The 19644-nt window shown below is 38.3% G+C and overlaps 1 protein-coding gene across 1 annotated transcript in view; it reads left to right on the top strand.

The window, feature by feature from the left end:
* LOC125457558 (solute carrier family 25 member 36-A) overlaps window positions 1-14200 on the top strand; it is a 61176-nt gene extending 46976 nt beyond the window's left edge. Inside the window, exons 5-7 of the mRNA XM_048541928.2 lie at window positions 2558-2624; window positions 3520-3809; window positions 8362-14200. Of these exons, the coding sequence (XP_048397885.1) occupies window positions 2558-2624; window positions 3520-3809; window positions 8362-8555 (551 nt within the window). The 3' untranslated portion in view covers window positions 8556-14200. The remainder of the gene's footprint in view (window positions 1-2557; window positions 2625-3519; window positions 3810-8361) is intronic.
* The last annotated feature ends 5444 nt before the right edge of the window (window positions 14201-19644 follow it).

The following is a 19644-nucleotide window of genomic DNA, read 5'->3' as shown; positions in this document are numbered from 1 at the left end:
ATGTTTAAGGATAAACTTTTTCACTATCACCTTTGGCCCTTTTTTTAATTCAGTCGTTCAAGAGGGGGGAAAGATCTCAACTTGAATGAGACTTGCAATTAATTATTTGAGTTCTACCAAAAGGTATAGTACTGCAAGTTCATCTCATAAGGTCACCACCTTGTTGTTGTGATACAGATAGCCTGTGTCTATTTTAGGCATATACTGTACATTTCTCCCAAGAAAAGCATGAAATCCTGTCATCCCGTGCTACACATCGGCAGGTCACGTCCTTTCGGCAGTGTAAGCAGAAATAACGGCTAGCTTTAACTCTGTGTACTGAACTGAGCACTGATTACTTAATAGGCTGCAATGTGTACCAGTAGTATTTATCAGTTTATTATTCCAGGTTTTGGATGCAACTTTTCATTTTTGAAAGTGCATAGTGCATTTCTTCTCTTATATTTCATGTCTAGTATGTATATAAACCCTTGCTGTGTGTATTTTAGTGACACTATGCCAAGCCGCCACTTAAAACATTCAATGTGGTAACCTTCAGGTTCAGATGTAAAAGGTGGAGGTCATTTCCTGAATGTCTGCTTGTCTTAGGCAATTCTGAAGAAAAAATTGTAGAAATTTTCTAAACCCAATTAGACTAATCCTGTTTTATGGTAGGAAACCCATAACTCTAACTCTCCCTTGCATGAACCCCTGGTCCAACATCAATACAGGTGAATTCCCTAAATAGCTTTCACTCTTAAATCAGTAACTGACAAAGGATTGCTCGCTCACTAATATTCTTAGCCTCATGTTTGCACAGACCCATTTACTGTCTATCAGTTTGTAATCTTTTAAAAAGAATGCCTACTAATGCTGTATCATAGGCAGCTAGGAATGGGTAACAAATGCTGACCTTTTGCCCATGACACCTGCATCACCAGTTCATCTCTCTGCTTTAACCCCCTGACCAGCTCCCAGTTATGACTATGTTCTCACGCATAATGTACCAAACCAGAACTGGTAACAGTGGCATAGTCCTTTCCTAGCTGAAGTGTTACTTCTGACAGTGCTGGTGGCAGGACCCTGGTGTCAGTGAGCTGTAAAATTAAAACTACAGCTACTTGATACGCTAATTTTAAGAATCTGAAAGCAGAATTAAACTGACAATGATCATTTGCTGTACAGCAAATACAGGAGGAATTAGTTGGGTTGCCTTTCTTGCAAAGTTGAAAATCAACACACAGCTTCCTGGACATTTAGTTGACAACTGGAACTTATACATTCATGCCAAGAAACATTTTTGCAGTGTTTTTTAAATCTAACAAATGTAAATGTTTTGATATTTTGAGCTGATTTCTCCATTGTAATGTACAATGTGCTTAATCAATGTTTTCTCTTTAAGAATTGTTTGCAGATTTAATTGGTATAAATATACCTCTTTTCTGTGTAAGCGTCCTCATTTGAGGTGCATTTTATTCCTGTTCATTTTCCCATGAGCAGCTAACACACCTGTGGTATGTCAGGTGCCAGCAAATGGTTTGTACTACTTTTAATTTTCTTTCCTCCATTTCTAAGGAAAGTTGACTTGCACTGGTTATGAACATATCAACAGCCCTCTGTGACCATGCTCAATTTGTTGTTTGTCAACGTCATCCTACACAATGAGTGTCGATAGGTTATTTTAACATGCATGATCATTGTGGTGCTCTTATCTTCACTTACACATGTCCAACTTTCTGATTGTAAAAGGGCCAGTGGGAAGGAATGGTAAGCTAATTCTGTTCATCCTCAGGATGGCTTAGTTCAGTTGGCTGCCCTTCTAACAGCAATCAACAACCATGAATAAACTTGGATAATTGTTCTTAATTCACAATCTTTACAAGTTTTTTTTGCTGTTGCCTGATGTGCTGTTAGAACTCAATTTTTAAAATTTAATTTAATGAAGTCAAATATTCCAAGTTTTTGTAAAAAGAATTTGCCTTGGACTAGCTTTTTTGACCTTTTTTTATTTTTATTACATCCAATCATATTCATATTTATTTCCATTCAATGCCAGAAGTAAATGATGGATTTTAGTGGCATCAGCAATTGATGAGTTTTTTTTAGTTAGAAAAAAGGCTAGATTGTAACTTTACTATCTTCGGCAAAGTTTTTTTAACATTAAAGCATTCAAAAAAAGTCTCTTTTCAATCCCCCTATGACCACAATATTTCCTGTTATATGCATCCATTAGACTACTGCCACCACTACGCACCCTAAACAAAAATCGCCCTTTTTTTGCTCCCCAGGGCTATTCCTTCTAATCTGGGAAAGAAGTAGAATTTCTCTAAAAGAGAAGTCCTACCTATGCATGTGTTGTTTTTTTTTTGGTTGCATCATATCAGTCACATTTTGTTCTTTTAAATTAACCAGGAGGGATAGGCCTGCTTTGGAATGAAAACATCACCGATTTCCTAAAGTGCCCATGTGTATTCTACCTACAATGTGTTTAACTGTGGTTTGACTTGAGCAGATAATTATCATGCTCTTGCGTTTGATGTTCATGGTCCTGGTTTCAGTATTTGTTATTTCTTCCTAGGCTTTACAGCTATTACAGCCACCAATCCAATCTGGCTCATAAAGACACGCTTGCAACTGGAAGCCCGGTAAATAAGACTTTTTTTAAACTTTAGTTAATGTTCTTTTATATCTATTGGGAGAAAGGAAAAAGTTGTTAACATGCTTCATATATTTTCATTCGGATTGACATCTTGTTCCTTTTTTCAGAAAGTTAAAGTGTCAAAAGTGAATTTACATAACACTTTGACATGCAAAGACTAGTAGAAGCTTGGAACTGTTTCGCTAAATGACAATTGCATGATGAATTGCTATATTTTAAACAGATGTGCCTTTGACAAATTGTTTTTGAGATTAAGAATGGAATAGGTCATTAGGTCACAGGGCAACAATGATTTTGTTAAATGGTGAATCAGGCTTGAGCTAAATAACCTGTGGTTTTTTATTGTTCCTATAAGCCTGCCTTTCTAATCTGTATAGTATTGGAACTCCAGTATTGTTTCTTTTTGTGACAATTTTGAATTTGTGTACATATTTCGATACTACTGTTCCAGACTCTCGACACATTACTTAATTTTTCTTCATTGGTCCTTTTTTCCCCATTCTATTTTGAGTATTTTGCCATTCTGTCTCGCTGCATATTCTATTTCTTGTTTTAACCTTGATTGATCTAACTTCCTCCTCTGCCAATATCCCAGGCTTGCAACCCTTCATTCCTTCTTTCAGAAAAATGTTTTTTCCCTTTTACACTGGGGCAATCCTGTTGAAGCATTTATCTCAATTGCAAATCATCTTAAGCTGTGTTTTCACAGTTAAACCGATAGTAACTATTTTGACATTTTTAGAAAGGATTGATCATTTTGCCAAGATCTATAATTCTGTAGCACTATAATTCTGGTATCTGTTGGACAGTGCAGAAGGTATTGAGGGAAAAATATGTTTAAGTTGACATTATTTTGTCTGCCTTTTCTTTTTTTTTCATAGGAACCGAGGTGAAAGACGAATGAATGCTTTTGAATGTGTGCGAAAAGTATATCAGTCTGATGGTATCAGAGGCTTCTACAGAGGAATGTCTGCTTCCTATGCTGGCATCTCTGAGACTGTGATTCATTTTGTAATTTATGAAAGCATAAAACAAAAACTGTTGCAATCAAAGTCTTCTTCAAACATGGATCCTGAAGAAGATTCTGTAAAATATGCTTCGGACTTTATCGCCCTAATGTTGGCTGCTGCAACATCTAAATCGTGTGCCACCAGTATAGCATATCCTCATGGTTAGTGGGTTTTTTTTTCTGCACCTGGAATGTCTATCTCTCCTTGTTGGTTGTTAACTTACTATTCTAGGATAAACCTGTAGTGGGTTTTGAATAAAATATCCAATTGGGACATCCTCATTGCCGCTTCACCCTTGCTGCATCTTACTAACCCCTTTAATCCCCCTTGATGTAATTTTGTGGACATATCTTTGAGGTATTGTCACGTGTACCGAAGTATAGTGAAAAGCTTTGTGAGCAGTACAAACAGATCATAGTAAGCAAGGATGTGTGGATCCAACGGGCCTGGAGGTATTCAGGTTATATTGCACAGGGTATTGCTAGGCGAGATCAACATTAGCACCGATCAGCATTATTTGAGGCTAGTGAGTCCATTTATCAGTCTAATAGTGGCTGGGAAAAAGCTATTCCTGAACCTGCTCAAGCATGTCTTCTACATCATCTGCCTGACAGGAGAGGTTGTAGGAGATGATTACGAGGGTGCGATTGGTCTTTGGCTGTCTTTCTGTGGCACTGAACTGTGTAAGTGGAGTCTGTGGATGGAAGGTTGGTTTCCTGTGATGGCCTGCGCTGTGCACACCGCCTCTTGCAGTTTCTGACAGTCCTGGGGAGAGCAGGTTGTTATGCACCCGGGCAGTATGCTTTCAATGGCGCATTTGTCCAGGACAGGTGGTCAGTTATTGTCACTCCGAGGAACTTGATGCTGTCCACCCTGTCAACCTCCGTTCTGTTGCTGTAGGTGGGGACATGTTCTCCTCTGAAGTCAATGATCAGTTCCTTTAGTTTTGCTGATTTTTTTTTTTATTTTGAGAGAAGTTGTTTTCATTACACCACATCACAAAGCCCTCTATCTCCCTTCTGAATTTTGACATGACCTTATTAGATATCTGTCCCAATATGGTGGCGTCATCAGCAAACTTGTAGATAGCATTTGTTTGGAATTTGGAAACATGTATTTGTGGGTGTACAGCAGGGGGATGAGGATGCATCCTTGGGTGTTGGGGGTGCTCCAACGTTTTGTGTGTTGTTGTGGAGGTGGTGCAGTTACCTGATTGCGGTCTCCGGGTTTGGAAGCTGAGGATCCAGTTGCAGAGGACAGAACTAACACCAAGGTCAGAGTTTGAGATCATTCTGAAGGGGATAATGGTGTTGACGGTGGAGCGAGAGTCAGGAGTCCAAAGTGGGTGTCCTCGTCCTCATGCTCCACGGGTGAGTGCAGGGCAATGGATCCAGCATCTGCTGTGGGCCTGTTAATTTGGTAGGCAAATTGTAGGGGATCGTGGCAGGCTGGAATACTGGAGTTGATGTGCTGGACCATGGCCAGCCTGTCAAAGCACTTCGTGATTTTTGAGGTCACAGCCACTGGGTGGGAGTCATTAAGGCACGTTGCATGTGATATCTTTGCTGTAGTGAAGATGGTGGCCATCTTGAAGCAGGTGAGGACTTTGGCTTGTGGGCAGGAGAGGTTGAGGATGTTCGTGCTACCTCCACCAGTTGGCCTGCACAGTATCTGAGTGCTCAGCTGGGGTCACCGTTCTGGCCTGTTGCTTTCCTTGAGAAACTGAGAGATACACCCACTGCAGCGGTGACGGAGGTAACAAGTGTGTCTGGGGCTGTCGGGGCAGGTGCCACCACACTGCTGGCATTCTGCTCAAACCAAGGCTTGGGCACATCAGTTAGGGATGTGTCTTTTGGTATCTTGCTCTGCTTCATTTTGTATTCCGTAATGTTGTTTAGGCCTTGGCCATCAGTGTTGTCTTTTTTTTTTAAGATTTAGTCCTCTAACTTGGTCTGGTACTGCCCCTTGGCATCCCTGATGGTTTTGTGGAGGTCATGTCTGGGTTTCTTGTATTGGTCTGTCATCTAATTTGAACGTTGCACATCTGGTCTTTCGGGAGTGGATTTTCTGGTTCATCCAAAGTTTACAGTAGTGGAACGCTTGGAATAATGACTTTTGCAGTCTGTGGTGCTGAACTAAATCTAGGTTTTTGTGCTGAGTACTAGATCATGGTCTAGTCCACCAATTCCAAGCAGTGCTGGAGATGGTCTTCCTTGACCAGCATTGTACTTTTTTTATGAAGGATCCTCCTGTCCCAGATCTTGCTTGTAAGCTGGGAGGCAGAACACAGCGCTGTAATCTGGTTTTCTAAAATGTGGACAGGGGATGGAGCAGTAGGCGTCTTTGGTTGTGTAGCAGTGGTCCAGAATGTTCACTCCCTTGGTGGGGCATGAGATGTGTTCGTGGTGCTTTGGCAGAACTTTAGTTTCTGAAAACCAGTTTCTGCCTGAGTAATAAGCCACACCTACTTCATTGCATTTCCCAGTTGATTAGGTGGAAAAAAAGTTGAAGTCTGGAAGTTATAATCCTGCTTGCAGATACCGACACTTACCAACAGATGGCGATAGACCTGACCCCACAAACTAGAGAACCAAATCACAGCCTTACTCAAAAATTCAAAAATCTGGAGAATTAAACAAGAGAGACTTCCAAAAAATGAAACCAGATGGATCCAACACACCACGCTTCTACGGACTACCAAAAATTCACAAACCAGGAGCCCCCCTCAGACCCATAGTGTCGCTACCTGGAACACCAACCTACAGATTAGCCAAGGAACTACACCAAAGACTGAAACACCTAGTAGAAGACTCTTGCCACTCCATTTGCTCCACCCAAGAATTTCTGAACACCATCAAAGACATCAAGATAGAAGAGGATGAAATTATGGTCTCCTTTTGACGTAACAGCCCTGTTCATGTCCATCAACATCAACCTGGCCAAAGAAACACTGACTACACTATTAGAAGAACAGAAGACACATACACCAGACACCACCAACCTCATCAGAAAGGACAACATCAAGCTAGTGGACCTGTGCCTTACCACCCACTTCGCTTTCAGTAAGAAAACCTACAGACAAACCAACGGTACACCCATGGGATTTCCAATATCAGGGTTCTTAGCAGAGGCAGTAATGCAGAGACTCAAACAGACAGCTCTGCCAATCATCCAACCCAAACTTTGGGTCCGCTACGTGGATGACACCTTTGTCATCACTAAACAAAACAAATTAGAGGAAACCTTCAAGACCATCAATAATACCTTTACTGGCATAACATTCACAAAAGAGGAGGAAAACAACAACAAACTGCCATTCCTAGATGTCACAGGAGAGCGAACAGCCAATGGGGAACTTCAAACCAGCGTCTACAGGAAAACAACACATACGGACCAAATACTGAACTACAGGAGCAACCATCCCAACACCCACAAACGAAGCTGCATTAGAACATTATTCCAATGAGCCACCACACACTGCAGCACAGAGGAACTACGCAGAGCAGAAGAAAATCACCTATACTGCGTATTCAAAAAGAACGGGTACCCAACTAACACAGTCCACCGTTCCTCCTCTTTCCCCCCCCCCCTCCCAAGCAACAAACCAAAAGAAACAGACAAAACGGGCCCAGAAACCCTAACCACTCTCCCCTACAAAGACATTTCCGAAATGACTGCCAGACTACTCGGACCACTTAGCATCACGGTAGCCCACAAACCCACCAACACACTAAAACAACAGCTAATGAACTTGAGTCCCTATACAGACAACCAGCAAAATGAACGTCATCTACAAAATACCTTGCAAAATCTGTGACAAACAGGCAGAAAGCTAGCCACCGGGATACATGAACATCAACTAGCCACAAAACAACATGACCCACTATCACTATTATCCTTGCGTACAGATGAGGAAGGACACCACTTTGATTGGGACAACACATCCATCCTATGACAAGCCAAACAGAGACATGCACGAGAATTCCTCGAAGCATGGCATTCCAACCGGAATTCCATTAACAAACACTGATTTGGAGCCAATCTACCATCCTCCGAGAAGAAGAACAGGAAATGACATCACCAACCCAAGGAAACCTAAACAAATAAATAGAAAGCAGGACATAACACCAGTGCTTCATCGGAGGCTCACTGTTACCTAGAATGGTGACGAAACGTCTGAAAACTAACCTTCCAGCTCAGTGAGCAAACTGTCACATCCAGAACCTCAACTTGAGCTACAAATCTTCTCAACTCGCTATAATACTGCAATTTGTATTGTATTAAATGAACCGTTAAATGTTAGGACTTGTAAGCAATACCTGTCTGTAAACTGTGGACCAATAGGAGATCCCCTCTGATGGACCTTTTATGATATGAAACGAAACGATTAGGAATTATATCACCAAGTTCTTCCTTTTTCTAATGTTTTGCAATATTGCTTGGAAAGTTGCATTATTCAGGACTAATGTGGTGTTCTCTAAATCACATCTACAGATAGGTAGCCAAACAGACCCAGATGCTGTTGGGGGAAGGTGGGGGCACAGTTGTGACAAATGAAATAGATAGTGGCATTGTGAATTTCTAGCACAGACTGAAATTAAAATATTTAGAGCCTGCAGACATCCCAGGTGGAATGAGATTGAACAATGGCACTATGAGGATTCTTGTGTTTTAACTATAAATTAATTGATTTTTAAATTCCTTTTTACACAGAGGTCATAAGGACTAGACTACGAGAAGAAGGAACAAAGTACAGATCGTTTTTTCAGACATTCTCATTAGTAATAACTGAAGAAGGTTACAGATCCCTCTACCGAGGTCTTATCACTCATCTGGTCAGACAGATTCCAAACACTGCTATAATGATGGCCACCTATGAGCTTGTAGTTTACCTGCTTGAAGGATAATGGAAATGCTGTTTTAACGTAAGAACATGGAAGACCAAAGGATTTGACTGGACCAGAAAGCCCCAAATAGATTTTTACCACTGAGAAGTAGGAGTCTGTTGTTAAGATTTTAATCTGTTAAGTCTGTCTCTCTCTCTGATTCCTGAAGAAAATCTGCTCCGATCCAGCGCTGGCTTTCATCACTATGGCAATGAATTGGAAAGACCGAATTACTTCACTTGGCAGGGAACAGTTGAACACCAATTTTAAATTTTACATTATCTTGGGATTCCTTTTTTCACTATTTGATTAGTATTATTCTTTTTGCATAAAACTTCCAATTTTAATTGTTTGACTTGTAGCATTTTTAATTCTTTACAACCTCCTCACTCACCTGACACTCGGTGTGGTGGGGATGGAATCTACCCTTGTTACCATGTACATGTTGCCATTTCATTGGCAGTAGTCAATTTTCAGGTTGAGATCCCAATCCATAATGTTTACAGCAACCATTTTAATGATGAACCAAATGAAAACTTAACACATTTTTCAAAGTTGAGGTCATGATGCTGGGGTTTATTTTATAATTCTTGAATAACATTCAAAATGAGTCACTTCTGGTCAGGATCCCGGTATACAAACCCCTCTCAGCAGAAAAAATGGTGGTCTTGTAATTTCCTGGATGGAAATAGATTCCCACATTACACTGCCATGAAATTGTTACTTCAATACCTGACTGCAGAAATCTGATATCTAAATATTTTTAGATGTGGTTTACTTGCCTTAAAATCTGACATGTAAAGCAAGATAATGTAAAATTTATTTTAGTGTTCCCTTTTTAAAATCTTGTATCTACTTATTGTTGGATAAATGTAGGCTGCACTGCTTGAAAAACCAAAATTTACTATTTAAAATAAATGTATTATAAAGTAATCAGCCCCGTAGTTACCTACAAAAAGTTTTCAATATGCTACAGATGGAGCAGTTTGGGAGAAAAATGTACGACAAAAACTCTTTGAGCACTTTGTGGCCTTTCTGCCTCGTGAATTTTGTTTTGGTCTGATTTGGTTGTATTTCATAAATCATCAAAATGGTTTTAACAGAAAATCTTATACAAGTTGTCTGCTCAGTCTAGCATAGTATCTATTAAGAGCTGTACATTGTGCAGTATAAACAGCTTCTAGACCTGTACTGTTAATATGCCTTTTTGGATTTTTAGTACAGCAAACAATTAACTTCCTGCAAACTAAGTTTTTGCATTTATTGAAACTTCTTTAACAAGATGTTTCTTGTTAAATTTTAAAATCTCATTTTGCCTTTGATCATATCGTGAATGTGAACCCTGAGAGACCTTAAGATCCCCCATATTAATAGAGTACAGTTTTCTTTATATAAATCTTTTAATGGATAAACTGGTTCTGTCGATCTAGGAAAAGAAACTAAGTAAAATGTTAAGTTTAAGAACTGATAATTCATGCACTGTGTACAGATAAAGACAAAGTAACTAACTGAAGGTGTCCCACACAGCTTATTTACAACTGAATGAAATTATTTTTCAGTACAGCTAATGGAATTTTGGGTGCATTTGATAAGTGATACTGAACTTACATAAGTGAAGTTACATAACCTCATGAAAAAAGTTGCAGCAAAGTGGAATTGATGTGATTTTTTTTTTAAATTTAGTCATCTGTATCTGTTTGCAAGTGAGAATCTAGTTTAATTATTAACCATCCAAAATCTCAAACGCACAAGATTTGTGTTGAGCTGTAATGCCTAGGACTTCGTATTTTTTTTGAATTGAAGGTTAATTCTCATTACTGAGTGTGTCATATCCTGTAAGAACCTGGTCTGCATTTGGGCTGGGATTATGCAGCTTCCACTTTGCTTGACATTATTAATTTTTGCAGTAGTGACATTTTCACATCCTACAATGTATCTGAGGTAAATATGCCAGTTTGGTAAAAACAGTTACCTTGCAACAATATTGCTGTTCATTCCAGTCCAAAAGTGTGCTTGGTCCTTCTGCATTATGCATCCTTGGATGTAAGTAATGTATGTACATACTCTGTACAGGTTCATTAATTCGGAGTTCTTTCTATGCTTTGGATGCTTTTTGACATTGTAAAGGATTAAAACAGAGTATCAGCAAAAGCTTTTGCAATTTCATTTAGTGTGCATTGAATATGGTAATCCTGCATGCTTCTAAATACATATTTGTCCTGCCACACTAATATCTCTTGGCCAGCTAGAGAACCAATTGATGACTTCACACAAATGTACTTCTCATCGAATGCTGTTTCAGATATGTACAAATATTTGTACTTTGACTTTAAGGAAGTGATATAGCTTATATTTGCCTACTTGACTGAGACTTGCTCACAAGTTTTAATGTCCATGATTATGCTCATTTTCGTATAAAATCTGAATACCTTCCTGTATTAATAGCTGTCATCTTTTGATGGTATGTTTGGGTCGATTGTTCAACACCTATTTGTGTTTCAGTTTATTGAATTTTTTTAAAAATACATTTGCTTTTCCAAGTAATCAACATAATACAAGATCATCTTGAATAATTTGGCAATCCCCAATGAGTTCTAGCAGAGTGAGGGATAAGTAATCACATTTCCTGAATTAGCATTAGGACAAAAAAAACTATAATTTAAAGGTTTGCTTTTTTTTAAATGCAGTGCTCAGACACAGTCCTTTGTCTAAAAGTTTACCTGACTTAACTACAGATTGCGAAAGAAACAGTGCTGCTTTGTGTACAACAATTGATATGGACACAACCTGGTGAGGGATAGCTTCTATAGTAGAGAAGCGAGTAGGGTATGAATTCCTTTGCCCATATCATTTAGGACTATTCTGTAACTGTTTTTGTTTGGGGGGTGGTGTAGTTTGGTCAGTGAAATTTAGTAGACCTGACCAATATTCCATCTGTTTGAAACTACCCTTTCATCCACCAAAAACCTTATTTGAAAGAGATTTATTTCCTTGCTTTCTTTCCTTGTTTTGTCTTACCCAAGTGACCACTTTTGACTGAAATATGGCCAGTGTGTGGATATGTATTGTTGGTTCATGTGACTATTCCATTGCAGTTAAATCCTGTCTTTTCCAATGCCTTAAATAGAATTGAAGGGGAGTAATACTAGGGATTCTGAATAATTTTGTAACTGTCACAGGACAGCTCTTGTGCTCTCACCACTTTTTCTGAGTTAAGGAGAATTCAAAACTAAGGTCGTGTCTGTCCATGTAGTACTACACTCTGTAGTCTGTTTTGCTCTCAATCACCCAAGAAGAAGTGATTCAGTAATTATATTCTTCTCACTAAATTACTAAAGGACTTTCCCATTTTAATATAGTAAGTATTCAAGAATAGGTATTACCTTAACTGAATTATAAATTTACAGTAATTAGTTACAGGCCAGTTTAAAAAGGAAAAAAAAACACTTAAATTTAGTACTTTTTCCTGTTCACAACTTGTTTTTTTACTGCCTTTACCAACTAGAGACTGTTGTATCATATGAAGTTGTTTTTCTTGTTTTTTTTTAAATGTAATCACGTTTTTATGACCATTTGAACATACACTCCAAACTGCTGCTTCCAGGCATCTGAATTCCTAACACTGCTTTTTTTAAATATTTTGGGTATAAGGTCAATAGTGCATTTATATGATAGAAACTCATTGTCTCATGCAATCAGTAAATCATTATACTTGCAGCTTGTAAGTGTTGATTTGTAGCTCATTTGATCAAAAACTTTCAATGACATACAGGCAAGACATAGCACACTTCAGTCCACATACTGATTTGAAAAATTGGAAAAAGGTTCTTTTTATCTAATAGAATTGATCTGTTCATCACATTTATGGCCTTCAGTGCAAAGTTGCAATTGAAACATAACCATTCATTTTAGTGAATAACCAGTTTATAAAGGTTATTAACCCCCCAAGAAATCATAGCCACAAAACGTAACTTAGTCTTAGTGCCCTTTTTCCAGTAAACTAATGTTGAAACTAGCAAAGCATTTTATGTTTAGTTATTTGAAAATAAAGTGGTACTAATGAAAACATGAGGAAAGAAAGGTGTTGCAAATCTCCATTTTTGTCATTAGAGAACTGGCGTATTCAGTCTAATGATTGTCACTTGAATTGTCTTGTTGATCTCCATTCAGTGCTTTTCTCTTGCATGTTCTTTGCCAGGCAATTAAAACTGAAACCAAGGCTCTAGTTAATTGTTCTGTATGAGAAGCAAGACTTGGAGCTGCTGCATTGAAGTATATTTCTTGTAAGCTAATCAGTACAGAGCAAGGGCACTGGATAAATACCAAATGTTGGTCATGCTTCTGTCCCACTGAACAGTGAGCTGAGCGCGTGTTGGGTCAGTGGAAATGAGGATGACTGTTCTCGAGCATATTCAGCAAGGAAGGAGGAAATTCGGAAGCAGTGGCTGCTATACTTTGCTGTCAAACACACAAATTATGTCTGTAAGCAAGTGCATAAAGCTTGATTCACACGCTCTGTATTTCATTGACAGGTTAGGCTTTAGAGATTGATTTTCAGTAGAATATAAATACCCAATGTATCAAATAACTTAATCAAGATTTTGACTATGAATTTAGAAAACATTTGGCTTGTTTACAGTTACATTTTCCTACCAAGGTTTCTTCACTTGATGTACATCTGAATGGTTGTACATTTACTTGAACAACATTTGATCATGTGATTGCTGTTTAATTTTCATGTTAGATCATTTTTGGCTTTATTGCAGGAAAAAAGTTATACAGCACTTGCTTACATTGTGTAACAAATGCAGACATTTTAAGCAGCCTACTGAGGACTGACACTTGTGTGAGACAGACCTTCATGTTTGTGTTCAGTAGCTAGGAAGTGTGTTGAATGGTTTTTCTTTAAACATTAAATGTTGCACACTAGAACACTTAAGCTAATTAATTTAGGTACATCTTGGGGTGTCCCTAACTTAGCTGTATATTGTGATTTGTCACTAATTCACCAAACCTTCATGGCTGAAGTCAATGTCTAATTAATCCATCTGGTTTGTTGGCCTCCTCCATTGTTTAACATTATAAATCTAAATATTTGGAGTAGCTTTTAACCAATGGATAGAATTTTCTCATGACTGTACATCAGGAAATGAACATGCATCCTAAAATGTTTAAAGAGCAGTATGTCAATCAGGCTTCCTCCTTCCCACCATGCCACTCCACTACAACCAGTACTCATCTATCACATGAAAGAGGTACAATGAGAGTACTTAAATACATTCTGCTTTTCTGAAGTAAGTGTTTTATAATGGAAAAGTTGAATTTTACAAACTGTGAATGTTTCATGTCTCAGTATTTCTAGCTTTTGATAACTATTTGTAAAATGAATCCTCTGAAATTCTTTGTACATTATTCATTTGCTTGAGAAACAAGGTCCCCATGTGCAAGTATTGTAAAACAAGCACACTTGGCACATCAGCTTTGAAATGTAAGAATCCATGAACACTGACAAAAAAAGGGTTTGTTCCTACTAATTTAGTTCATGGATCTGGCGCACTAATAAGTTGACTCAACTTTTTATTTGCCTATATCATCTTAGCAGTTACTATTTTGTGCATATTTGTGTATGTTGTGAAATGTCAATAAAATTGAGAATAATGCTTCAACTGATCTGTTTTAATTTGTAAGGTTCTGTGTATGTAATTGTAGCATCCAAGCTGAGGGCTTTCACAAATATTCCAATTTTAGAGATTCTCAAAAGTGTGGCTTAAACAACATTGATTTTGCTGTTAAAACAGGATTGCAAATCAAATGGCAGTAATGATGTGAAATTTAAATATTATTAAATCAAATAGAAACAAATTGCCAAAGCTAGACATTCTTCAGAGTTTAGATTTCAAAACTCAACTAATTAAACAAGCCATTTTAAAAGACATGGTCACGTCGGTGCAAATGCTTTGTATGGTTTAGATCTTCAAGATACTTTGTTTTGAACTTGTAAATGCAACTGCAAAGATAGCATTTCCCTGTGACATCAGGTGAGAGACAGTTGCCAAAGATCTTGCTTTATCTGCAACATTTGTCTCCGGATTACTGTTTACCTTGGAGATTTCAAATTATTAACAATGTCTTTATCTTTATTTTCTTTCTTTTTCCAACTCCTAGGCCGTGGCAGCAGCATGGAGAGGATGCATTGGCTGTATACTCCCAAGTCCAGTATATTCTGACCCACTGCTATAACTTGATTCGGGATCCACCCACAGTTTCATTAGCTTCATATTTATGGAACTGGTTGTAACAGAATGTTGTCATTGACACCCTTTAAGAAAATTGCATTGTATTGTAAGATATGAGTGCCCTTGTATAGTATTTTTGAAGAATCTTCAAGAATCATTATTTTTGAGTGAACATTTTCTGTTGATGCATTCAAAGACCCTGTCATTCAAACAAGTCATTATGTTCACACAAATTTCGCACCATGCAATTTAACTTGTCTAGATTTTAACACTGCATTAATGAATGTTATAAAACCACAAAAGTAGTTGCATGCTAGTTTTAACTTGAGATTTTATAAATTAGTACATGCCAATATTTTCTCAACAGATTTTTGGAATGGAAATGATTCTGTGCTCCATGCCTAAAGATGTATGTAGCGTGCCAGTGCAGCTCAGGTAGAAGTGAATCAGTTTGGTGGGACTACATTTTTTTGGTTTGATTTGGTTTTAAAATGTGCTAAACAATGGAAGTGCAAGGGCCAGTGAAAACATAGGCCAAGATTCAACTGAAAGCCAGATGAATACATGCTTGCATGAAATGCTGAGGATAGCTATTAGCCCTGGAAACAGGTCAATTATTGATGTCAGCGCTAGAGGTGGTAAAATAGTTAGCTTTAAAACCTGTCCTTCAGTGACTGTATTTTCACATATTAAATATGAAGCTCCAATTATATGGAGAAATAAATTTGTTCGATAGTTATGATAGTATGCAAATACTGGTTAAATGTGCCAAATTTGATTTTTAGCTTAAATTATACCAAATGAGATTGAAAACAAATGTTGCTATGATCTTAGTGAATCAAAGATAATTGCATGGTTACCCTCTAACTGTAAGTTTGAGTATTGTGAAATTGCCCTTACTGTTTGAGCCATAAGGTGGCCTTTTCCTGAAAGGACATTCCTACATTGTTTTGTGACACTTGCAAACTTGGAATCATTATATTACATTAAAATCACCTATTAAATGTTGTGGCCAGCCAGACCCACAGACCAAGTATTGGTCCCTGTGGTACCATCGTAACAGTCTCCCTTGCCAATATCAAATGAGATTGAGTTGTACTGTCGTACAACTGTTGTCATTTGTCCTTTTTAAAACTGTACATTTGCTTCCCGCTTACTTTTCAACTTGCTAGCTATACCCATCTGAAGAATAAACAAAACAATTATGTACTTCTGGAAGAACTAACTGAATGTTAGAACTTAGAACAGTTCAGGCCCTACGGCCCACAGTGTTCTGCTGAACTTGTACCCTAGTCCCAAGGTCGGCCTAACCTCCACAGCTACCTTTTATACTCCTCCATATGCCTATTTAATAGCTGCTTAAATGCCCCTAATGAGGCCAACTCCTCCCACCCAGCAATGCATTCCAGGCCCCTACCACTGAGTAAAGAACCTCTTCTGACATCTCCTCTAAATGTACCTCCACTCACTTTAAGACTATGGCCCCTCCTAACAGCTACCTCCACCGCAGGAAAAAGTCTCTGGCTGTCCACTCTATCACTACCTCTGACAAATTTTATAATCTAGTCTCTATAGCCTTACTAGAGCATGCAGCTACTCTCTCCTGAAAGAGGACAAGTGGTGGTTTAGTCTGCAAGTCCCCACACCCTCTGGTGAGGAGAGAGGTTGAGATGAGTCTCTCATGGTGCAGGAATTGAGCCCATGCTGTTTAGGGTTAAATTGTATTGCAAACCAGCCATCCACCCAAATGAGCTAAACCATTTTTTGATTATAGATTTAATGTTGAAACATTACTGAAATGTCAGTTAATGCTTCGGTTCTTAATGTCAGTTATTTTGGTTTCCATCTTTCACCAATGTGTCCTGATCACATCCTTTTTTTTTCCCCGAAGCATCCAATGATGGGTTTCTTAGCTTAAACACCTCTGATATGCTGAGTGCTGCCTTGTATGTTGGCTCACGTAACATTTACCTTAGAATCATCTCTTTCAGACGTGTTTCTTGAAGTTTATTAACAATAGCTATTTTGCGTAGCTCTATCATAGGCTTAAACATGGTCTGATCTCAACGGTTACCAGTTTTACTGCATATTACATAGTGAATCCAAATCTGGCTAGCTAGTTGATGTAAAAACCAAAAGAACTGTTGATGCTGTAAATCAGGAACAAAAAGTTGCTGGAAGAGCTCAGCAGGTCTGGCAGCATCTGTGGAGGGGACAACAGTTAACTTTTCCGGTCCATTGACCCTTCCTCAGACTGCCAGACCTGCTGAGCTTTTCCAGCAACTTTGTTTTTGTTGCTAGATTATGTTTTGATTTTAGTAAATGACTAATTAGTTATGTATATTTCACTTGTGTACAGTTCTGCAGATTTTTGCTTTAAATGGAAAAGTTTCTTAGGTTTATTCTGTTTAGTGGTTTTTTAAATTAACTACTTGATGTGTTTGAAGATTTTAAACATATGGTAAAAAAACCCAATTTATCCTGAAACCCTAAAATTATAATACCCAAAAAATCACTCAATACAGTATACATCCTGGAATTCCTGTCTCAAACACTTCAAAGGGTTTAAGTCACATGTAAATTAATTTATAGACTGAAACTGCAAGTAGCTGCTTATTGGAGCTATTTTACACATTCTGCTTTAAATAACCTTTTTCGAGTTGTTTTTATCCCAACATTTCTGGTTTGCTATGCCCACTAACAATTTATTCTAGAGTAGGCTAGTTTCACTATATCTTACCAATTTTTAGGAGTGCTAGTCAATGAAAGCATCTTCATTGAAGGCCACAAGACTGCCCAAAGTTCAGATTTTTATTTAGTTTTACTTTGCAGTAGATGTTTCTCTTTTTTTGTCTCTTGACCGAATATAACAGAGCTTCTTTAGCTTGTCTGACTAAAAACCACCCTACTAATGTACATAGAAACAGATTAACTCTAATGCTAGGCCTCAAACTGTCTTAAAATTAATCACCATGGCTACAAAAATACTCTATTTTTAACTTCAGATGCAAAGAAAACACTTAGAAAATTTATTTAATTTTCTTTTAGAAAAAGATCTTGGCTGTAGAATGTAAATTGAAACTAAGAGCAGTGGTAGGCCAATCAGCACTTGGAGCCTTCTCAGTCATTCAATATGATCATGCTGGTTATCTGTCTCAGTGTAATACTCTTGCTTTCTCTCCCTGAGATACATTTTTTTTAAAAATCTTCTAAAGGTATCCATATTTGTTGAATATATTACACAATGACTTTGGCCTCCACAGCCTTCTGAAGCAGAGAATTCCATAGATGGACTTTCCTTATGGAGAGGGGTGGGAGATAACGAGCTTCCTTACCAGAATCCTGAATAGCTTACCCATATCTTGAGACTGTGACCACTATTCTAGACTCTCCAGTGGGGGGGAAAACATCCTCCCTGCAGTTAGTCTGTCGGTCTGTGTTTAAAATTTTATTCACTTCTTCATTCTTTGAAACTCTTTCTGAGTGCAAGTCCAGTTGAATGAATCTCTTGTCAGGTAACAATCTTGTCATTCATGGTGTTAGTAACTTGTGCTGCATTCCTTCTATGGCAAGTATGTTCTTTCGTAGGTGGGTGGAGTGAAACCTGCATTACTTCGGATGTGGTCTTACCATGGCCCTACGTAACTGTGTAGTAAAAGCTCTTACCACATTTCTTCTCAAATCACACAGTTGACTAACTGAACACATAGACTCTGTTCAACCAAAAGGGGAATGAGAATGAATGGTGTACCTTTATACCAGCAGATCACGTATTGTGATGTTGTGTCTTAGGTGACATGTTATCGCACATACTCAAGATGCAGCAAGGTAGTGTTCATCTAAGTTTTTGTGGTATTTTTAAAAGCCAAATAAGTGTCTGGTGTTACAGATGTGAAGTTTCTTGTTTTCAGTAACTTGGCAAGGTCGGAGTGAGAAGTGGGTGAGTGGGTTTAGCAGTATAGGATTGGAGGGGCTGACATGTGACATAGGACTCCTAAAGCTCAAAGGAACCAATAAATTGGATCTGGTTTTATGACTATGATCTTGGAATCCAAGTTATAGCATTTAATACAAGCAATAGGGATTGAACTGCTGCAGGAGAGCCAGCAAGAGTGTGACAGTAGCTTAATGTAAAGTACAACTTCTGAAACAAATTGTAATTGAATACTTGAGTAGATTTAAGAACATAGAACGTTACAGCACAGTACAGGCCCTTCGGCCCTCAATGTTGGGCCGACCTGTCATACCGATATGAAGCTCATCTAACCTACACTATTCCATGTGCGTCCATATGGTTGTCCAATGACGACTTAAATGTACCTAAAGTTGGCAAATCTACTACCGTTACAGGCAAAGCGTTCCATTCCCTTACTACTGAGTAAAGAAACTACCTCTGACATCTGTCCCATATCTTTCACCCCTCGATTTAAAGCTATGCCCCTTCGTGCTTGCCGTCACCATCCTAGGAAAAAAGCTCTCCCTATCTAACCCTCTGATTTATTTTATATGTTTCAATTAAGTCACCTCTCAACCTTCTCTCTAATGAAAACAGCCTCAAGTCCCTCAGCCTTTCCTCCATACCAGGCAACATCCTAGTAAATCTCCTCTGCACCCTTTCCAAAGTTTCTGCATCCTCCTTTATAATGTGGTGACCAGAACTGTATGCAATACTCAAAGTGCGGCTGCACCAGAGTTTTATACAGCTTCACCATAACCTCTTGGTTCCGGAACTCGATCCCTCTATTAATAAAAGCTGAAACACTGTCAACCTGGGTGGCAACTTTTAAGGATCTGTGTACATGGACACCGAGATCTCTCTGCTCATCTACACTGCTAAGAATCTTACCATTAGCCCTGTACTTTGCCCTCCGGTT

This window comes from Stegostoma tigrinum, chromosome 14 (assembly GCF_030684315.1).
Source record: "Stegostoma tigrinum isolate sSteTig4 chromosome 14, sSteTig4.hap1, whole genome shotgun sequence".
Taxonomy (NCBI): Eukaryota; Metazoa; Chordata; class Chondrichthyes; order Orectolobiformes; family Stegostomatidae; genus Stegostoma; species Stegostoma tigrinum.
Note: the sequence above shows the minus strand (reverse complement) of the source record. Positions and strands in the feature narration are given on the sequence as shown.